At 39.2% G+C, this 19,536-nt stretch overlaps 1 protein-coding gene across 1 annotated transcript in view; it reads left to right on the plus strand.

The window, feature by feature from the left end:
* Positions 1 to 3,443: 3,443 nt before the first annotated feature.
* LOC133471134 (inactive phospholipase C-like protein 2) overlaps positions 3,444 to 19,536 on the plus strand; it is a 28,006-nt gene continuing 11,913 nt past the window's right edge. Inside the window, exons 1-5 of the mRNA XM_061760369.1 lie at positions 3,444 to 3,870; positions 17,744 to 17,845; positions 17,977 to 18,126; positions 18,229 to 18,389; positions 19,032 to 19,497. Of these exons, the coding sequence (XP_061616353.1) occupies positions 3,613 to 3,870; positions 17,744 to 17,845; positions 17,977 to 18,126; positions 18,229 to 18,389; positions 19,032 to 19,497 (1,137 nt within the window). The 5' untranslated portion in view covers positions 3,444 to 3,612. The remainder of the gene's footprint in view (positions 3,871 to 17,743; positions 17,846 to 17,976; positions 18,127 to 18,228; positions 18,390 to 19,031; positions 19,498 to 19,536) is intronic.

Genomic DNA, 19,536 nt, shown 5'->3' on the forward strand with positions numbered 1-19,536 from the left:
CGACCAATCGGACGTTCGATATTTCAATCTGAAAATGGATGGTTATTTTACCACGACGTAGAAATTCAAGACTGAGCCCATGTCCAGTCTCAATAATGTTTTTTTTTTTTTTTTTTTACTCACATATAACTGAGGCAGAGTGACAAACAAGCGTTATTCATTTTTGGGGGGTTAAACTCGACAATGAAGAATCAGTTCCTTTCAATTTTAAACACTAGATGGCAGCAAGCTATTTTGTCCACTGATATCTTGCTTGGGGTAGACGTTCACTTTATAAACACGATTTGTTTTCTGGCCCGACAATCATATTCATCACTGATGGTCAAAAGAGAAAGCTGTATTTTAATCCACACGTTCATTAATCCAGTTTATAATCAACATCTCAAACACAATTAACAATGTTTACCACCAGTTGCTGCTTCTGTTGCATGGGTGTTAATTTAACACCTATGCTTCTGGATAATATTCGGTAAACACTTACAAAGATTTCTTTCCAGATGATGGCGACGTTTAAAAAAGTTCACCAGTTAAGGATTGGTACTACTTGTATGGTGCTGCCTGTTAGTGATCAGTCAGCCTTTGTGGTGTAGGCCGTATCTGTATTCACAACTCAGGAAAACAATTGCATCAGATCCCTCCCCAGATTATAGACTAAAAATATTGTAAACAAAGACAAAAGACAAGGCTCGTGTAAAATGTAGCCGGTGATTACTTTTATTATGCTCATAAATTTCATGACTTTTGTGTACATTAACTGCAGTTATTTTTGTGTGCACTTGTCTGGCATGTGTAGACCTATTTTTTAATTTAAGACACACAAGACACATCGCAAGGTAGTGCTGTGGGAGCTAATGTGATCCAGTAGAGCTGTCTTTCACAAATTTGACAAATAGACCAGAAACCAAACTACATGTCTCGGCATGATGAAATGCAGTGTTATGTATCCTGCACGCTGACAGTGTTGATAAAAAAAAAATGAGCACTGTTTACTTTGGAAAGGCAGAATCATTTATACAATTTACATTTAATCTCCTGAAATTCTGCAGGTTTACTTTATTTTGTGGCTGTAAAGTTTCAGTGAGGGAGCAAAAAAGAGGAACTTTCATTTTGTCTGGCATTTACCCTTGAAGGGGCTGCCTTGGCATCCATCCACAAGCAATGCATCATAATAATTTCCCCTGAATGTTCCAGCAAAAGCTGTGGCCACCATTATGCCTGAAAAAAATCCAAGTACATTGGATGAAATTTTGCAGACAGAAAACTCAGCAAGCCTCTGTCAATGCATTTGGCCAATATTTAGGTGTTTTCTTTCTCATGCATTTGAAAAGTTTTTTTAAAATATGAAAGTCCTGTTTTAAAAGCATCAAAACAATTGCCCGAAGCTCCTTTTGAATAAACAAGTGGCAGCCCAGAACTTCAGAGGAGCTGACATTTAAACATTTGCATAAAACAAATGCTGGAATTTTGTCTTTCTATTCGCTCAATGAGATTTATATCCCATGAACACTGAAGGTTTACTTGTGTGAAACATTTAACCCTTTATAAGGACAGCTGCTGACAGATGATGACTATTGTCTGGGTACTCCAGCTTCCTGCCACATTCCCAAAACGTACATGTTAGGTTAATTCAAGACTCGAAATTGTCCATTGGTGTGAATTTGAGTGTGAAAGATCGAGACGACCCCGTCTCTGACCCAAAATCAGCTTGGCCCTACCTTAGCTGTGGCCCTAAAAGAGCACGAGCGCTATAGAAAATGGATAGTTAATGTTGTGATGTATTAATAACAGTAATAGTCTTCCATTTTCTTCTCTCAGCATGCATTGAAGGAATTGACTTAATTTCCCTTTGCCTTTTAATGGCATCTCTAAAGTAATTGCATGGCTTTGATTCTCATTAAGGTCACAGTAGCTAGACTTTGGGCAAGAGACAGGGTACGCTGAACCTGTCTCCAGTCAATTGCAATTATTTCTATTATTAATAAGATTATTTGTATTATTATTATCATTATTGTTACTGGCGGCACGGTGGCCGACTGGTTAGAGCGTCAGCCTCACAGTTCTGAGGACCCGGGTTCAATCCCCGGCCCCGCCTGTGTGGAGCTTGCATGTTCTCCCCGTGCCTGCGTGGGTTGTCTCCGGGCACTCCGGTTTCCTCCCACATCCCAAAAACATGCATTAATTAGAGACTCTAAATTGCCCGTAGGCATTACTGTGAGTGCGAATGGTTGTTTGTTTCTATGTGCCCTGCGATTGGCTGGCAACCAGTTCAGGGTGTACCCCGCCTCCTGCCCGATGACAGCTGGGATAGGCTCCAGCACGCCCGCGACCCTAGTGAGGAGAAGCGGCTCAGAAAATGGATGGATGGATTATTGTTACTATTTTTAGTAGTGGTAGTATGAATTCCATAATTTCTAATAATCTTTCCAATTTCTGTCTCCAGTTAATTACAATTATTATTACTAATATTATCAGTAGTAATAATATGATTTATAATAGTAGTAATAATAATAATATTATTATTATTATTATCATCTGTCGTAGTGTAGTATAAATTCCATAATATTTTATAATGTTTTAAATTCCTGTCTCCTGTCAATTGCAATTATTATTACAATTATTAATAATAATATTATTACCAGTAATAATATTATTAATAGTAATCATCATCATCATCATATTATTATTATTATTATTTGTAGTAGTGGGAGTATCATCTCCATAATTATTATTTATGATGGTGATGATGATGATGATCATGATGAGCTTGATCTTTTTAAAGTCATACTACATTTATTTTCTGTACTGTTTATAAGGGTCAAAAGTCATGGGGTTTAAATAAAAATAATAATTATTATTATTGTTAAATGTATAATATTAGAATTGCATTTATGTATAATTAATTTACAAATTAAAGTTATTACTACTACTGCTATTACAACAACAACAACTAATAATAATAATAATAATAATAATACTTTGGAGCAACCCGTGGGGCAAAAAAAAAAGTATAACAAACAAACAAACAAATAAATACAGAATGAGAGAAAGAATGAAAGAAATAAAAAAGAAAAAGAGAGCAACTACGACTACTACTACTGCTACTGCTACTACTAAGAAAAAGAAGAATAGTTTAGCTACAAATAAATAGTACAAAATAAACAAAGAACGAGAGCGAACGAACGAACGAAGGAAAGAAGGAAGGAAATAAAGAAATAAAACAAGAAAAGTTGTTACAAAATTGGTTGACAGTGTGGAGGATTTTGATATTTGGAGGAGACCTTAAAAGCATCTCAGTTTCCTCAGTTCACATCACATCTATCCATTAAGCTGTGGGGTGAATGTGATTGGATTGTCAGCGCATGTCTGGGAGGTGTTTCGATTCTTGCTGTCACTCAGGTTTTTTTTTGTGTTTTTTTTTGAAGGGTTTTGCCATGCACACTCCGTGTGCGTGAAGGTGGGAGGCGTTAAAGAGAGAGCGGGTAAGCGAGCCAAGTTTCCTGCGCTCACAGTAGCCGGCTGCCTTCCTTCCACCATGGCACGTTTGCATACATGTACGGCCTGTGTGCATGTCTCCGCACAGAGTGACCTGTGAACCTCAACGCACGAGTCGCCATGGCCGAATTTGGGCAGATCGAGCGCGTCGGTCCACCGGTTGCTGCTTCTGTTTCTGCTGCTGCTGGTGCTGCAGCGCCAGGTGGAGCCGCAGGGAGCCCCGAGACGCAACGCGGAGAAGAGCCGGTGTCTAACGGCAACTGCAACCCGACAGACCCGGCGGGGAGGCTCCATAGGGGGTCCTGCTGTGAGTCCCCGACGTGGGAGGGCTTGGATTCAGCCACTAAAGCAATACCTCGACGCAGCAGTCTCATTAAGGTAGGCCAGTTTCTGCAAATCAGCTTGGTTTGAAATATAAGAAAAGCTCATTTCGGTTGTTACTACTGTTGCTACAAATTCAAATGAGAAAGAAACAATCTTTATGTGAGATTAAAAGTTGTTTGGTAAATTACTAGGATCATGGCACACAATACAAAGTTTTTTTTTTAGACATATTTTACATTAGAAAAATCTCACGGCACACCACCAAACAAAAATGTCACAAAAAGTAATTGCACAGATTAATTATGAACTGTCTGCCATCTACAGGAAGAGCATGTACCGTATTTTCACGACCATAAGGGGCACCGTATTAAAAGGTGCAGTCTCAGTTACAGGGTCTATTTCTGTATTTAACACACACATAAGGCGCACCGTATTGTTGGGCGCAGGCATGGTAAAATTTACGCTATCTTAAAACATATGGTAGCATGCATGCACGCTAAAACATACGCTAGCATGCATGCTAGCGTATGTTTTTAAAAAGGCAGCAGGAGCAAAACTGAGTTCGGTTGTACTTTATTGAAGTATTTTACAATGTACTCGTTATTTTTTTTTATCAATCCTCATCCACAAATCCATCAAAGTCCTCATCTTCTGTATCCGAAATGAACAGCTGGGCAAGTTCTCATCAAACATGCCGGGTTCCCTCTCGTCATTGTCGGAGTCGGTCTCGTTGCCGGGGGGCTGTTCAGCAATGATGCCGGCGTTTACCTGCTTCCTCCACTTGCGAACCATGGATTCGTTGATCTTGAATTCTCTCACGGCCGCTCGATTCCCCTGTTCCTCCGCGTAACTGACAGCTTGCAGTTTAAACTGCTTCGTAAGCGTGCCATTTTCGGGGGTCCTTAGCCAAACCGATGTTGTTTTAGATCGGTGTTGGTAATTTTGTAGACCGGCGAAGTCCGGAGGATCCGAGAGTGGGTGGTGGGGGATGTTGCGCCACTGTGGTTGTGTTTACAGCCAATCAAAGCGGCCCCTCTCATTCCCTTTAAATGTGACGCAATGACAGCCTGGATGCAGACATCTCTGTGCAGAAGAGGACGATGTACTCACAGTAATTGCAGCGTTCCGTGCGTGAGTGAAGCATTGTCACTGCTCTTGGCTGGTGTGGCAACAGAAAATGTGTGTGGGTAGAAAGAATGAGCTCGTGATATCCACTAACGACTTAAATATGTCACCGGACCTCATTATCTACCTGTGCCCTGATAAAATAAACCAAAATTGCATTAGGTCATTGGTCTACCTTGAGCTCCAGCTCACCTGCAACCCTTATGAGGACAACACTCTAAAATGTAAAGGTGCCTCAGAGGTTCTATGCTGCACTCCTGGTTCTATCACCGTTGTCCACCACTGGGGTTCTATCGGGATTCACTTTGGTGCTATGTAGAACCATAGGATAGTGGTTGGTTCAATGTAGAACCACTAAGAATGGATGCTAAATAATACCCAAAACCGGTTCACCTCAGAACTACATTTGGGTACTGTGCATAGAATCTTTATTTTTGAGACGAGTTAAGTTTTATAGGAAATGGATGGATGATTTCTACATTTGAGGGCTGCAACATATTCAAAACACATCTCAGTATGACTATAACTACAACTACAGCACAATAAATGCATGGTTGTGGCCGACCCGATGGATCCCGCCAAGCAACCTCCAATTTATGAAACTGTATGTATAATGTATGACTCTATGAATGAAGAAACATACAAACATTCTGGTCTGACAATGTCACTCAAAAGCTCCAGCATTATTATCTTCATTACCGCAGAATACGTTATACTCATGGGGTCACGTAGGTGTACGTAATGTTGTGGCTGGTGAGCGTCAGCTTCTGTTTTCTCCTCGTTCCTCTTCACCTTGTTTAACCCCACCAGCTGCAGAGGAAGTTGACGATGATGTCACGTGCATTGTGTGCAAGGTGTACATTAAGAGGCACAATATGTTCTCGTATGCTTCGAGCTGGCATGTTGTGTTCTGGCCACAAGATAACAGCAGGTGATGTCACTCAGCGCTTGACTGACAAGAGAGGAGCTGAAGGAATTGGACCACCTGCTGCAGTGTGAAGTCATCACTTTGCCTCAAGGCTACACCGACCCCCATACTCCTTTTCAGTTTATCACTGATTCCAAGCTTCTGATGTCCTAATGTCTTGTATAGAATTTGTGCTGTGTTTGGACCTGAAAAACATTTAAATGTTGGTGGTAGTAATAGCACATCTAATCAATAACTCTCCTCTCCTGACGTTGTCCTCACCTACGTTTGGTTCTATCTTGATCTCTCTTAGTGGTTCGTCTCCAAAGCAACCACCTACAAAGACATCATCATTATTGACTTAACCAACAATGTTTATTTTCAGCAGTGTGACATGTTTGTTTTGGATTTAAATAATTCGTAAAAACGAGATCTTTCCAAAACATTTTTAACTTGAAGTTTTCCTATTTTGAACTGGAATGAAACATTTCAAACTGAATTCATCTTTTTATAACCAAATTTGAACCAGCTCACTGGACTGCCCCATTCAACCACTAAAATGTTCTTATTCAGGAAAGTACAGTAAAATACCTATAATTTGAGATCCCAATGATCAAGCAATAATAATGTGTTTACTTATTGTTCCCATTTATTTGTAAAACAGTAAATTTGAAAACAATAGTAATTCTTTTTTAGCATAAAAAATATCATTTTGGTTAAAGAGCTTCTCCATACTGGTGGTGTATTAATTCTTACGGAAAAAATCTTGACTTGCTTCACATACTGTATGGCGTATCACACACTTTCTTGATGACATAGATTTGAGCTTCAAAAAAAAAAAAAAGGTTCTGCTTTTTGTTTTTTTTTGTTTTGTATGTAAGCTTCAGAGAGGGCAGGGATAGGTTAGCACAAGACAAAAAAAAATGCAAGTTTTATTTCTCTGCAATTGGCTGGCAACCAGTTCAGGGTGTACCCTGCCTCCTGCCCGATGACAGCTGGGATAGGCTCCAGCACGCCCGCGACCCGAGTGAGGAGAAGCGGCTCAGAAAATGGATGGATGGACGTTTTATTTCTCTTAATACATGGTTAAACAAAATGAAACTATGATTTGGGTAAATACCACTGCTGGTAATTTAGGGTAGCTATGACATAAGTCTTACATTTGTAAGTCACTTCTTACATTTGTAAGTCACTGTACTTAAACATTAAACTATAGGGCATCTAACTGACTAAATGTTGGAATGTTAAGGTAAAAATGTAAACCATTTCAAAACCTCCACCAAGGTAGAAAAATCCTGATCTGAATCAGCATAAAATTGCACATATTCATACATCTGCACAAGTCTAAATTTAGTCTTTCAGATCAATGCATTATTCTGAGAGATATCAAGGAAATATCTCCCAACAATCTGGAGTGCAACCTGCATTTTCAGGTGGGGAAGAAAAAGAAAAGATTTCTTCCTGTAGTTTGTCAATAATCGATTAAGCGATTAGTCATTTATGTATGTTGAAGCAATTGAGCCAAAATCAAGTTAACACTTGGTTCTAACAAGCAAAGGTGCTGTTGATTTAGTCTCAAATCCTTTGTCAGCTAAAGCAGGGCAACATGCCATCATGCTCTGGGAAGCTATGGCGGAACTCTTCCAGCAGCATGGTTCTGTTTAATGCAACATTGGCATGGTAACGGCACTCCATTACAAAAAATAAAAAATAAAAAAAATAAACACACACACACACACAGTTATTGTATTTTTGTTGTTGTTCATTTGCCCCATAATCGATCAGGAAGTCACATGACATCTCTATTTGTAAAATAAACAATTCTTTAACACGCTATAACTACATTCGTTTCCTCCTTCTCATTCATAATGAAATGGATGTGATTGAAGTCATGCTCCTTTAGGGGTTCAGCAGATTTCAAACGACAAAATTCTCATATCAACCAGAACTAATTTAGCAGTCAGCATCACCACGGCAACTGGTAAAGACCTGCTGCGGAATCCAGCTGATTGTGGCATTTCTGCCAGTTGAACTTCGATTGTGACTCATGGTATTGTTGTAACGCATTATTTCATCATGTATTGCAGCTTCGCACATCTCTGTGATGTAATCAGTATATCCCGCATATCAAATGCGATACTCTCAGGCAAAAGCAAAAACAAAAAAAACAAAAACTAAATCAAATAAAAGCTGTGGTCTTAACATCTGTGGATATTTTTTGTTTCTCATAAAATAAGGTTCTTAGTGGAAGTCTGCAGCCTCACTTCTTTCATGTGTGTGAGTAGCAACAACTCAACTGCAGGAAACTGAACAGTTGGCCAATTTCCTCACATAGTTCATGTTGCAACGTTGCTGTTAACTCATCAGTATTCAGTGATGTCGCTTCACTGTCACTGTGGACCTCTACACACAAACTCACACACACCCCTCACTTTCTATTCCCACATGCAGGGACTATCGTCAGATAGTGCAGCTGGCTTGGGGTTCTACAGTGGTGCCTTGACTTACGAGTTAAAGTTGTTCAGTGGCCACGCTCGTAACTCAAAACTGTCCTATCTACAATCACCTTTAACCGTGGAAATGCACTTAATCTGGTCCAGCCATCCAAACACAGCAATAGAAGTGTTTGTAATGTATTTTTTTTTTTAGAAAGAAAATTAGCCCTCTATAGTATTGTACTTTATAAAAACATACAGTAATAATAGTTGAACAGAATGTGAAGAACTAAACACATTTTGCATCATGATAATTGAATGGGCATTGAATCAATCGCAACTGAACTGTTAAACTACCCTCCTAACTAATGTTCATGTTCCATGAACTGATGAAGCCTGCTCGGATGCCAGGTGAAACATCTTCTAAGACAACCAGTACAGTCCAGTTGCGATAGATTCAATGCCCTGACAATGAAATGACCTAGATAAATTAGAATATTCACAGGCCTGAGTAACATTGTTTTTCGCCGGGGATAAAAAAATATATACTGTATGCCTGTGAGTATTGTTATATTGTGTTATATTGTGTATTGTGTTGCTGGACTGTTTGTGTTCCAATATTCATTGCTTACGGAGTTATACCTACCGACAGATCGATACTGGTTCCCTTAGCCCATCTATGATGGTTTGCATTGTGTGATAACGTTAAGCTAGCAGACATTTCGTAAAAGCAAAGGTGCTTTGGTTAAATGCAGCATTTTTAATTCACTTTTTTTTATGTTTAGTTTGACAGTAAACTTCAACTGTGAGTGGCAATAAACAGTTTAAGCCTCTTGGAAGCATTGTGAAAATTACACATTGTGTATTTAAAACAACCACATCACTTTGAATGGCTGCTAGCTGAATGCTAACACATGGTGCAAAATGCCATAGATGGGCTGACGAATAGCACTATCTGGTGGTGTTATACGCTTTAGGCACCGGCAAGACCAGCAATATAACAGTACTCGTAGGCATATATTCTTTATCCTCTGGAAAGAAAAAAAAACTAACATTACTGCAGCTTACTGAGTCACTTAGTTGTGTAACTCTTCATTTGTGTCTGTATGAATGTATTAAACTTGGTGCACAAAGCCTGGATTAATTGGCGATTAATGGCATTTCTATTCATTTCAATAAGGAAAGATGATTTGAGATACGGGTTTTTGAGTTACAAGCGTGGTCACGGAACAAATGAAACCCGTAAGTCAAGGTACCACTGTACTGAATTGCCGTAGCGATCATATTGTCCTTAAACTCGATCGTAGTTGAGAGTGAATCAACATGGCCTATGCTTGTTGCAGCCAAGTCGTCCACTCCATTTTGCTTCAACACATGATTAATCAGCAATACAGTCAGTAAAATTTGTACAGACTAATTAATCATTGATTATGCCCATCCCCACACACCTATAAACATTTCATTACGGACCATTTCCAGTGGAGCCAAGGGATTTATAGTCTTTGTGTATGACCCGATGGCAGCTCAGCGCCTCTAATCAGTGTGCAGGACGGCAACCTTGTCATTAATTCTGTCGCACACTTGTGGAATTACTTGCCTGGCAAGTGTCCATCTCTTGCTTTGTTTGACTTCTCAAATCAAAGTGACCCACATTCCCAATTTAGATTCTAATATTTTGTTCCAAATTTTTTAAATACATTTTACCCCCAATCCCAACAGACTATTCTCTTCATTTCATAGCGTTTCTAATGGCTTCACTGCTTCCAGTAGTAGGGTAGATTTTTTTTGTCCAATCTGATTTCAGCATTTATGTGTTGACAAATCAATCTAATCTGCCCTAGGCCTTCAAAATCAGTAGTGCTGGCCCAAGTAACTTAACTATATTAGCATTGGGGCGTTTTCTTTTACCAATCAGATATCAAATTCATCCTCATAGGGCCAGCGAGTTGGCCCACAATGACTAGCTTTTGTTCCATCCTTTGATTTGTTGGTCAGAGCATAACCTGTTACAGTCATCTTTGACTAGCTAAACACATACTTTGCAATCTGCACACATTAATACATTTAAAAATCAGCTTCTGTGGTATTTTATTAAATATGTTTGTCATTAGATATCTACAGATTAATTGTGATTTTGTAAAGTATTCACTGGAATTAAAGTGGGCTAAATCCTCACTGGGACTCAGTAATCTCAAACACACTTAAATGACATAAACACGCACATATATATTTATGAATGCGCATTTGCAGTGATGATTGATTTTTCGTTTTTTAAAATCATATCGAGCCACGTCTTGGCTAAAGATTCATATTCAGCAGATGGTTATGGCTATTGATCCTCAACAAATGTCAAACTAGACATCAGTGAGCATGATTTGTATGTCTTACCTTCATTAGTATGTATGTGCGTTTTGGATATTTTTAGCTGTGGAGGATATGCAGCCTGCAGTTTGGCTCAGCATCCTTACTGTGCTTTAAAACATTTTAGCATGCATGAGCATGGCCCTGTACAGCACAGTGCTCATTAAAAGTTGCATATACAATAAAACATCCTTCCTTTCCAATGACGATAATGTCTAGTTCTGACACTGTCAAAGAGGAATTTATTGAACAAGATGTTTATTATAGTGGTTGTAGTTTGGCCACTGAGGGTTAAATTGAGCTTTACTTTCTCCAAGGTTGTTTTAATCACTGTTTGTAACCAGGGTTATCCACAAACGATTTACAGATGGCAGTTGTGTGTAGTGGTACATTCTGCTGACTATTGCACAGGCCCCCTTGATTCAGGTCCCATTCGGTGACAGTGTGAATGATTGTCTGTCTCTATGTGGCCTGTCATTGACTGGTGGCCAATCAAGGGTGTAGTCTGCCTTTTGCCCAAAGTCAGCTTGGATAGGCTCCAGTGACCCGTCACCCTGAACTGGAGAAGCGGTAGTCTATAGAAAATAATAAATCATTAAAAAAAAGTTATGCACTCTAACATACAAGATATATTTACAGATAAAGAGAACCCAGAAAAAAATCATTACTTTATATACATATTTATTTGTAGTGACATATTATCGTTCTGATGAACAGTTCCATAATTTATCAATGAGTTGCATATAGAGCAAGAGTTTGTGTCAGGGTGTCCCTCAGGGGGCCGGGTATAGCAGTACACCAAAAATCACAGTTGCAGAAAGTACATAGGGTTGAAGGTCAGGATTTTGTTCACATTTGGTACAGTAAAGGAACAAAATTTGGTACAGTCAATAAAGAAAATGCCCCCCCCCCCCCCCCCCCCTATAACCATAACGAAATGAATGATGGTTGTTGTCCAGTCATCAGTCATATTTAAAAATAAATAAATAAATATTTCACAAATTCTGCCAGGGTATGTAAACGTATAGGCACAACTGTACATATATACAGTCATACGTACCCCTGTCATATTGGAATGAAAGTGTAGGCTACACCTTTTTTATAACCACTAGGTGACGGTGGCATTTCGGAATGAAAGTGCACAGCTTTTTCATAACCACTAGATGGCATACCTTTATAAAATGTGAAAGTTTTATCCATTTGCCCCTATACCTATGTATAGTGACTATTGACTTTTGACAATTTTTTGGGGGAAAAAATGCGCATTATTCACGAGAAATTATGGTACCCTTGCATTTGATCATTAGTGGTATTTTTTGAGGGATGAACTAATTTTGAGGTCAAGGACAAATTGTGGCAAGCTTTAGCGGGACACATAAAGTGACGTGGCGGGCCTTTTGGATTTTACACCTGTGATATAGAGGAACTTCTATCTGTTATAATCCTGGCACTCATCTAATGCACATTACCACCGCTTATGAAGTGCAACAGTTCAGTTTATTTTTAAGTTTGATACAGATTGTTTTAGTTTTGGAGTAGGCCAGAACCCAGCTGTCATTCTTGTTAGATCTGTCAAGGTATGTATATGTTTCTGACACAACACTTGTATTATCCTATGTGCAGATGAATCTAATAAGGTGTACGGTGAGTGCATACTATCCCACAATTGGCAAATTCTTTGGAAATGAGAAATGTATGGGAAAAAAATAAGTCTAGCTTTGCATGATTTCCTTTACCGGATACATTTTGAAGTGTCTCTTTGCACTTCACACCCTGATCACTTCTTGTAAATGGAAATCTTTTGTCTTTGGTTTTTGTGGTCCTGATGACTTTCACTAAACAGAGTACAATAATATATTGGTGTGTGTTTCATTCCATATGTGTACCAAAGGTGTTAAAGGGCAGGTTTTATCATCAGAGAAGCTCAGTTACTGCGAGAACGCTCACCACATTTTCTGTTAGGTGTTTTTCGCACCCACTGAATGGCCACAAGTACTTCCTGACCTCTATGTAGCTAGACACTACAGAGTCGTGTCACAATTCACCAGAAAGCAGTTCAACCTGTCTCAGGCTGCAACGACTGCTTACAGTATCTTCCAATCAACAGATTGACTGTTCAATTGCATGAGAGTGCTGCAAAGCCCCACTTAATCTCAAGAGTCCAAACAACACGTTCACATGTGATTGGTCTTATTTTTAATGTTATTTACATTATTTTGGAAATGAGGATTATAAGAAGGAAGGGGTTAACATGCAGATTGCAGTGAAAACAGCAATTTAAGGATGAATTTAATAGACAACTACTCAATGAGTCATGCGTGAAATATTTGGCTATCAGTAGGCGCATTTATATTACACTGCTCCCAAGTGGTGAAGGCGCACGCACCAGAAAGCAGAGCAGCACAATGTATTGTATTGAATTGTATTGTATTGAAGCAAAAAAACATTTTTTATATTGTATTAAATTATGTCATTGCTTAATGTCTTTATAAATTACAGTATTATGGTCTGTAATTTTTCTTAATAAAAGAGACATTACAAAACTTTTTGGGGGATATTTTGGGAAGGCTGGAACAGATTATTGACATTTCCATTCAATTCAATCGGGAAAGATGATTTGAGATTTGTTTTGAGTTGTAAGCGTTGTCACAAAACAAGTTAAACTCAAGACACCACTGTAGTACTTATACCGTTGTGCCATGTGATTGGCTGCCGACCAGTTCTGTCGCGGACGGCAATACCGTAAGGGCAGATCCCAAAAAATAGACTCTAGATAAAAGGTCCAAAAATAATTTTTAATTCAACGACAGAGCATGTGATGGTGAGACGTACTAAGCCAAAGGGACTCACAACCAGAGAGAATCCAAAAACAGATAACACGGGGACACGACAAAAGGTCCGTGTGGTATAATCGTAGAGTACCTAAGTTGAGACAGAGGACAAACGTCGGCGGCGAACACGGGGCAAAAACGAGTGAATATTCCGACGCCCGCACACTGCCACGTTGCCCCCTAAAAAGGCTGATGATTAGAATTCACGACAGGCGTGTCACCGATGTCAACGCCCACCATCGATCACCCAGACACTGCAACACAAAGAAAAACAATTGGAAACACAAGGCCATGACAAGTCCAGGATGTGTACTCACCTCTCGACCAAAGTCAGCTGGTACCAGCCCACCTGTAACCCTAATGAGGTCAAGCGTTATAGAAAATGGATGGATCGGTTGAGTACAAAAACTAATTAGCAGACAACTCACATATCAAATGGGTAACAATACAATTTTAAATACTTGATAATGCTTATTGTTGTTGTTACACATTAGTTTGAAGCTTGTATGTTAGAGTTCATAACCTTTTTTTTTTAATGATTTATTGATACTGTGTGGACATTTGACTGGTGCTGGGCGAATCTTTCGAATCGCCAGCCACTATGATCAAATGACATTTTATCTGCTCTGACTTCATCTAAGAATATTGTGAGCAGGCACAACATTTTCCTCTGGGCAAATTTCTGTGTCCCAAATGGCCATGTGCTGCTGGTTGCCGACATTCTCCTGCATGTTCTCAAAGATATTAGTTTCATGCTTCTGAAAACATCTTTCTCTCTTAGCCCTCGACACACACACAGACAAATACAGTTTAGTTGTAATGGACAATTAATTTCAACTAACATTCGGACATGGGAAATAATGAATACAAGTATGTAAGCCAACACACTTAACATGATGTACCAAGTGTCATACAATATTGCCGGTCAGCTGGGTAATAAGCACTCAAGGTCATGCAGTGCCTTACAAACAGTAAGTAATTACAAGTGTCATAGTCCACATTAATGTCCAACAGAGTTCCCCCCCTTAGTTTTCTATTCCTCCCTCCAGCATGTATTTTTCTGAACACCACCCCCACACCCCCCTTGTTTTTCTTCTGTTGTCAGGTGTGACTGATCACTGAACGTAATCCCTTCAGTTATTTCTGCCTGTTTCTCTTTCACTCCATCTCCACACTCTGCGTGTCCATGGGCCGCTCACTCAGTCCTCACAGGTCCATTCTGGTAATCTCATTACAATGACAGTCATCCAGTGGTTTTTACAGCAATCTGTAAAATCAGAAAATAAAAAACAGCCATCCGTAAGCATTCATGATTGAGCCAATGGAACACTAAATATGAACAAAAACACTCTACTTTGTCATTGATAAATTACAATGTAAAATTAATGTACTGCACAGTGGAATTTCGATGCCCAGGCATGTTTTAAAGTTACTGTTGACGTACGGATGTTTTAGCTTACCTGTATCACAATAGATTGAATTTCTAGTTCATGGTTAACATCAAACATCTTCTCGTTACCATTGCTATTATCCTTTTGTGGTGACCTGACAAGCTGAAGTCTCCTTTAATCCATTCAAATTTGGAGATTCCATTATAAGTATACCAATAGTAGTGTATTGTACTGTATTTAAATTTTGCTGAGTGGATAGTTGTTTGCCTCATGTTTCACTTTATTTAGGTTGTCTTCATTTGTCACAATCTAGAGGAAGTATTGCAGCACATGGCTTTTAAGGAGATACAAAAGTTGAATTCAATGCCACCGATATCCAATGTGAATTATGGATGCACCTTGCTTTTGTTCTTTTCCTTCTTTAGCTTTCTATCTCACTTTCTTTCTTTCTTTCTGCGTTGTCACGCCGCTCACAGCTTCACATTGATGGATCCACCGCATCCGGTTTTAAAAGCGCAAATTGGGTTTCTTAACAATCCTCGTCCCCCTTTGGTGAGAAGCGGACCATTGAGACCTTTGTCCCATGAATCAGTCACTATATTATTACTGAACACATCAAAGTGGATCAGGCATGTAGCTTGAACCTCTGATCCATTTGAAAATATTTCTTTTGTTCAGATGTATGAAAGAGTGCATTTGCATTTCAGTCTGTCTGCTTGTAGGTTAATTTACCCCCTTTTACTTTGTGAGTATAATTAATTCTTAGTTGTAGGTCCACAAAGGTACATGACAGCCTGTATATTTGCAGTAATTAGATCTTTGCAGATAAAAGTGTCACGAGGAGAAAACGTGTACACTGGGCCTCTGTGGCCTCAATGGGAGTTTTTGTCAATTGACCGGCTGTTAATCAGGAGCATTTCTATGCGTGTTATTTATGTGGTGTAACAGACCATGCAGGACCAGTGCTGATTCATCCATACAGCCTCCATTATGCCTATTGTCCACACACACACAGAAAGATAGATTGATTGACTAATTATATACACGAGACAGTACAGTTGTATAAAATATGTACAACAAATTGAAAAAAAAAATGTAAATGAAACACACCATTTGTGTAAGAGTTGGATTAAGCATGGGGTGCGGGCATGACCAATTGAACCCACGGTAAATCCAACTGTCACTCTTAGGTTGGTAATTAAAAAGTCCCTGAAATGTTAATGTCATTAAGTGACCAGATCTTCAAATTGGCTGCCAATCTGCTGGCAGGGGTTATTTTGGATACAAATTCTTATTTTTGTGACGGGTCTGTTTAATGTCACTTCAGAAATAAAGTGACAAAAAGGAAGTCCTAGCATAGCATTTCATAGAATAAATGAAAACCTACTATCAATTGGTTTTGAAGGGGCAATAAAATAAGCCCCCCCTTGACAATTGGTTTTGAAGGTGCAAAAATCTTGATCAGCTCCCTAGTTTTCTTATAAATGTTCAATGGACTTGTTTATCAAATTTGTTTTGATAAAAAAATATGGATTTAAAAATACATAAAATATATAAATACAGCTTATATACACATATTATTTCTATGTGCCCTCCGACCAGTTCAGGGAGTACTCCGCCTCCTGCCCGCAGTTAGCTGAGATAGGCTCCAGCACGCCCGCGACCCTTGTGAGGATAAGCGGTGACTTGACTCGGGACCTCTGTGAATTGTGCTCCCCTTCTTTCACATGCTCATTCATTCACTGCACATGAATGAATTCTCTTCTTCTCCGAAACAAGAATTGAATCAACCTAAAGCTAAAAGATTAAAGAGGATTTGTTTGTTGTCCACTAGCCATGAATAAGTTCATTGAGTTATGTGCTGCGTGGCTTCATGAGGTCAAGAATTGTATGTATAACTATTGCCGACATGTAGAAAAGTTGCTTAAGAATATTTCGTAGGATTGTGTATATGAAAAGAATTGCACTGTAATAGGCCAGCTCTAACACTGCAATAGTGAGTAATGTATTCAACTCTGGCCGTAATTTACTTGGTCATTTGAATTTTATCTTATTCATGTAACATGCTTAATATTTTAATTTTTCTTCCAAGAAGAAAGCATCCAGCATCATGAAATGCTTTCATGTTAACTCTTTTCAATTTCAGTGAGATCTCAATGTTTTACCATTTAGAACAGGAATGAAAACTTTCCAGCTGAATTTACTCAGAGGGGGCGGGCTATAAATTGCAACAATTTTGACACCCAACTCGAGTGTACAATATGTGGGTGTTTGCATTTGTATTGGATTTACTTTTAATAGAATGAACTAGAATTGCATTACATTTTGCATCCTCCGATAGGTTAGCGTCAAAATAAATGTTTGATTTGATTTTCTCGGCACACTAATACGGAGGTAATTGAATGAAGTAATCCACACCTATATGCTGTTTGTTATTGTTTTGTATACGGTGGACTCTCTGGGGGGTGTTCAATGTATCGCAGGATGAATTGAGCTCAGATTGAGCAACAGTGTCATGAAGGTGTAGAATTAGAATACCATAGCCTGCTGCTTCGGTCTAGTCAGGAATGATTAATGGTGTAATGTTGAAGAGCAAGGGCAAGCAAAGGCCTTTAAACATGGTATAAAAACAATAACAGATTGGTAGGAAGAGCCAGTGTGTGTAGGCTAAATAATCTGTATTTATGTACAGTTATATAAATGGATTTTAATCCTTTCAGATCTCCTGGGAAAGTGTTTTGTCATGCTTATGCAAAGAATACACTCAGATGGAGCATTGTCTTTCTGTCAATCTCTTTCAACCATGGTATTATACACACCTCTTCCGCTCATTACCTCAATCTTGGTCTCATTCTGTGTGCTTTCCTTCGTCATCAGGATGGCTCCCGGGCGGGTCGAGAGAGGAAGAAGACCGTGTCCTTTAGCAGCAGCCTATCAGAGAAGAAGATCAGTAGTGCGGCCGACTGTATTCACTCAATGGTGGGTTTGCTGCTACGTGACCCCTTGCAAACTTAACTGTTCTAGATTTCGCATACTTTGCATGTGCATGAAATGTTGAAATGTTAAAGGACGTTGTAGCTGTTCAAAATGTCCAACTCACTTATGTCCAGGTGGAGGGGAGCGAGTTGAAGAAAGTGCGTCCCAACTCTCGCGTGTACCAACGTTACTACCTTCTTGACGCAGGCCTGCAGGCTCTGTGCTGGGAGCCTTCCAAGAAAGATTCGGACAAAGCCAGGATTCCACTCGCCTCCATCCGAGAGGTCAGAATCCAGTCAAAATGCTAAATCAGGTCTTGCCGGCTGCAGTTGATTTGCCTTTATTGTGTCTGACGTGGGCGTATCTCTTATGGCCTCTCATTTTAGGTGCGAACGGGTCGTAACACAGAAATCTTCCGTACGAGTGGTGTCTATGAGCAGATTTCAGAGGACTGCGCATTTTCCATCATCTATGGCGAGCTGTACGAGAGCCTGGACCTTGTGGCCCACTCAACAGAAGTGGCTAATATTTGGATGACAGGCCTCAGGTAAAAAAAAAAAAAAAGAAAAAAAAAGTGTGGTAATGCTATGCGAAATTGAATGAAAAATGATAAGAACTTTTACTGAACATTTCATTTGGCAATAGGTAATACTGAAAACAGTAGGCTACATCTTTATTTTTTAATACAATATTTCCACAAAATTGCTATACTTGGTTGTAATTTGAAAATGACAAGGGAGGTCTGGTTCATTTATTTTATGCTCATACAGTTTTGAGTTTAGTTGAGTTTACATAAAAACAAAACTGTAATTTTCTACTAAAAACATTACATTTTGGCTAAAATCCTACTACTGTATATGATATACATGAACTACTAGAATACATTTTCTACCTGCAGTCTTTTGCCCTAAAGTGTCAATAACATTTGTTTACTTTCGAATTAAAACAACATACCTCAAAATATCAAATTTTCAGCTCTTTATCTTACGGTCATATAATTTTTTAACGACAAATACATGGTCCAAGAAAACGACAATATACAGTATCCCATTGTGCATCCTTCAACCGTTAATAATTCTGTCTATGTACCATAAAAGTTGCTCATCAAAACTTCTAACAATAACAAGAATGAAAACAAGATTTTCTTTCACTACACTCAAACCTATCGTCGTTTCATCTCTACCTCCAGGTATCTGATACAATATGGGAAAAATGCCCTGGACATGCTTGCCAGGAGACAGCACAGACTTCGTCTTGGCTGGTTAGAGCAGCTTTTCTCCTCTGCTGCTGATTCGGAAATTCACAGGGACATTGAGCAAGGTATTTGCTTGCAGTCCGCCATCAAACTGATACAAACGGTGAATCCAGGGGTGAGCAGTGTAAAGGTGGAGCAGAGGTTTAAAGAGCTTCAGAGGGGTCGAGATGAGCGTCTTTCTCTTAATAATGGATCAGGAGCTAAAGACCATACCAAAGTCAAACCAACACTGGGGGCGAGAAACGAGAGGGTTACGCAGCAGGAGTTCATTGAGGTCTTTCATGACTTTTGCACCCGTCCGGAGATTTACTTTCTCTTGGTGCAGTTTTCCAGCAACAAGGAATTCCTGGACACTAAAGACTTGATGAGGTTCCTCGAGGCTGAGCAAGGTGTTGCTGAGGTCGGTAAATTAATCCGCACACTCGAGCAGAATTCCAGC

The sequence above is a fragment of the Phyllopteryx taeniolatus genome, chromosome 21, assembly GCF_024500385.1.
Source record: "Phyllopteryx taeniolatus isolate TA_2022b chromosome 21, UOR_Ptae_1.2, whole genome shotgun sequence".
In the NCBI taxonomy this organism is placed as follows: domain Eukaryota; kingdom Metazoa; phylum Chordata; class Actinopteri; order Syngnathiformes; family Syngnathidae; genus Phyllopteryx; species Phyllopteryx taeniolatus.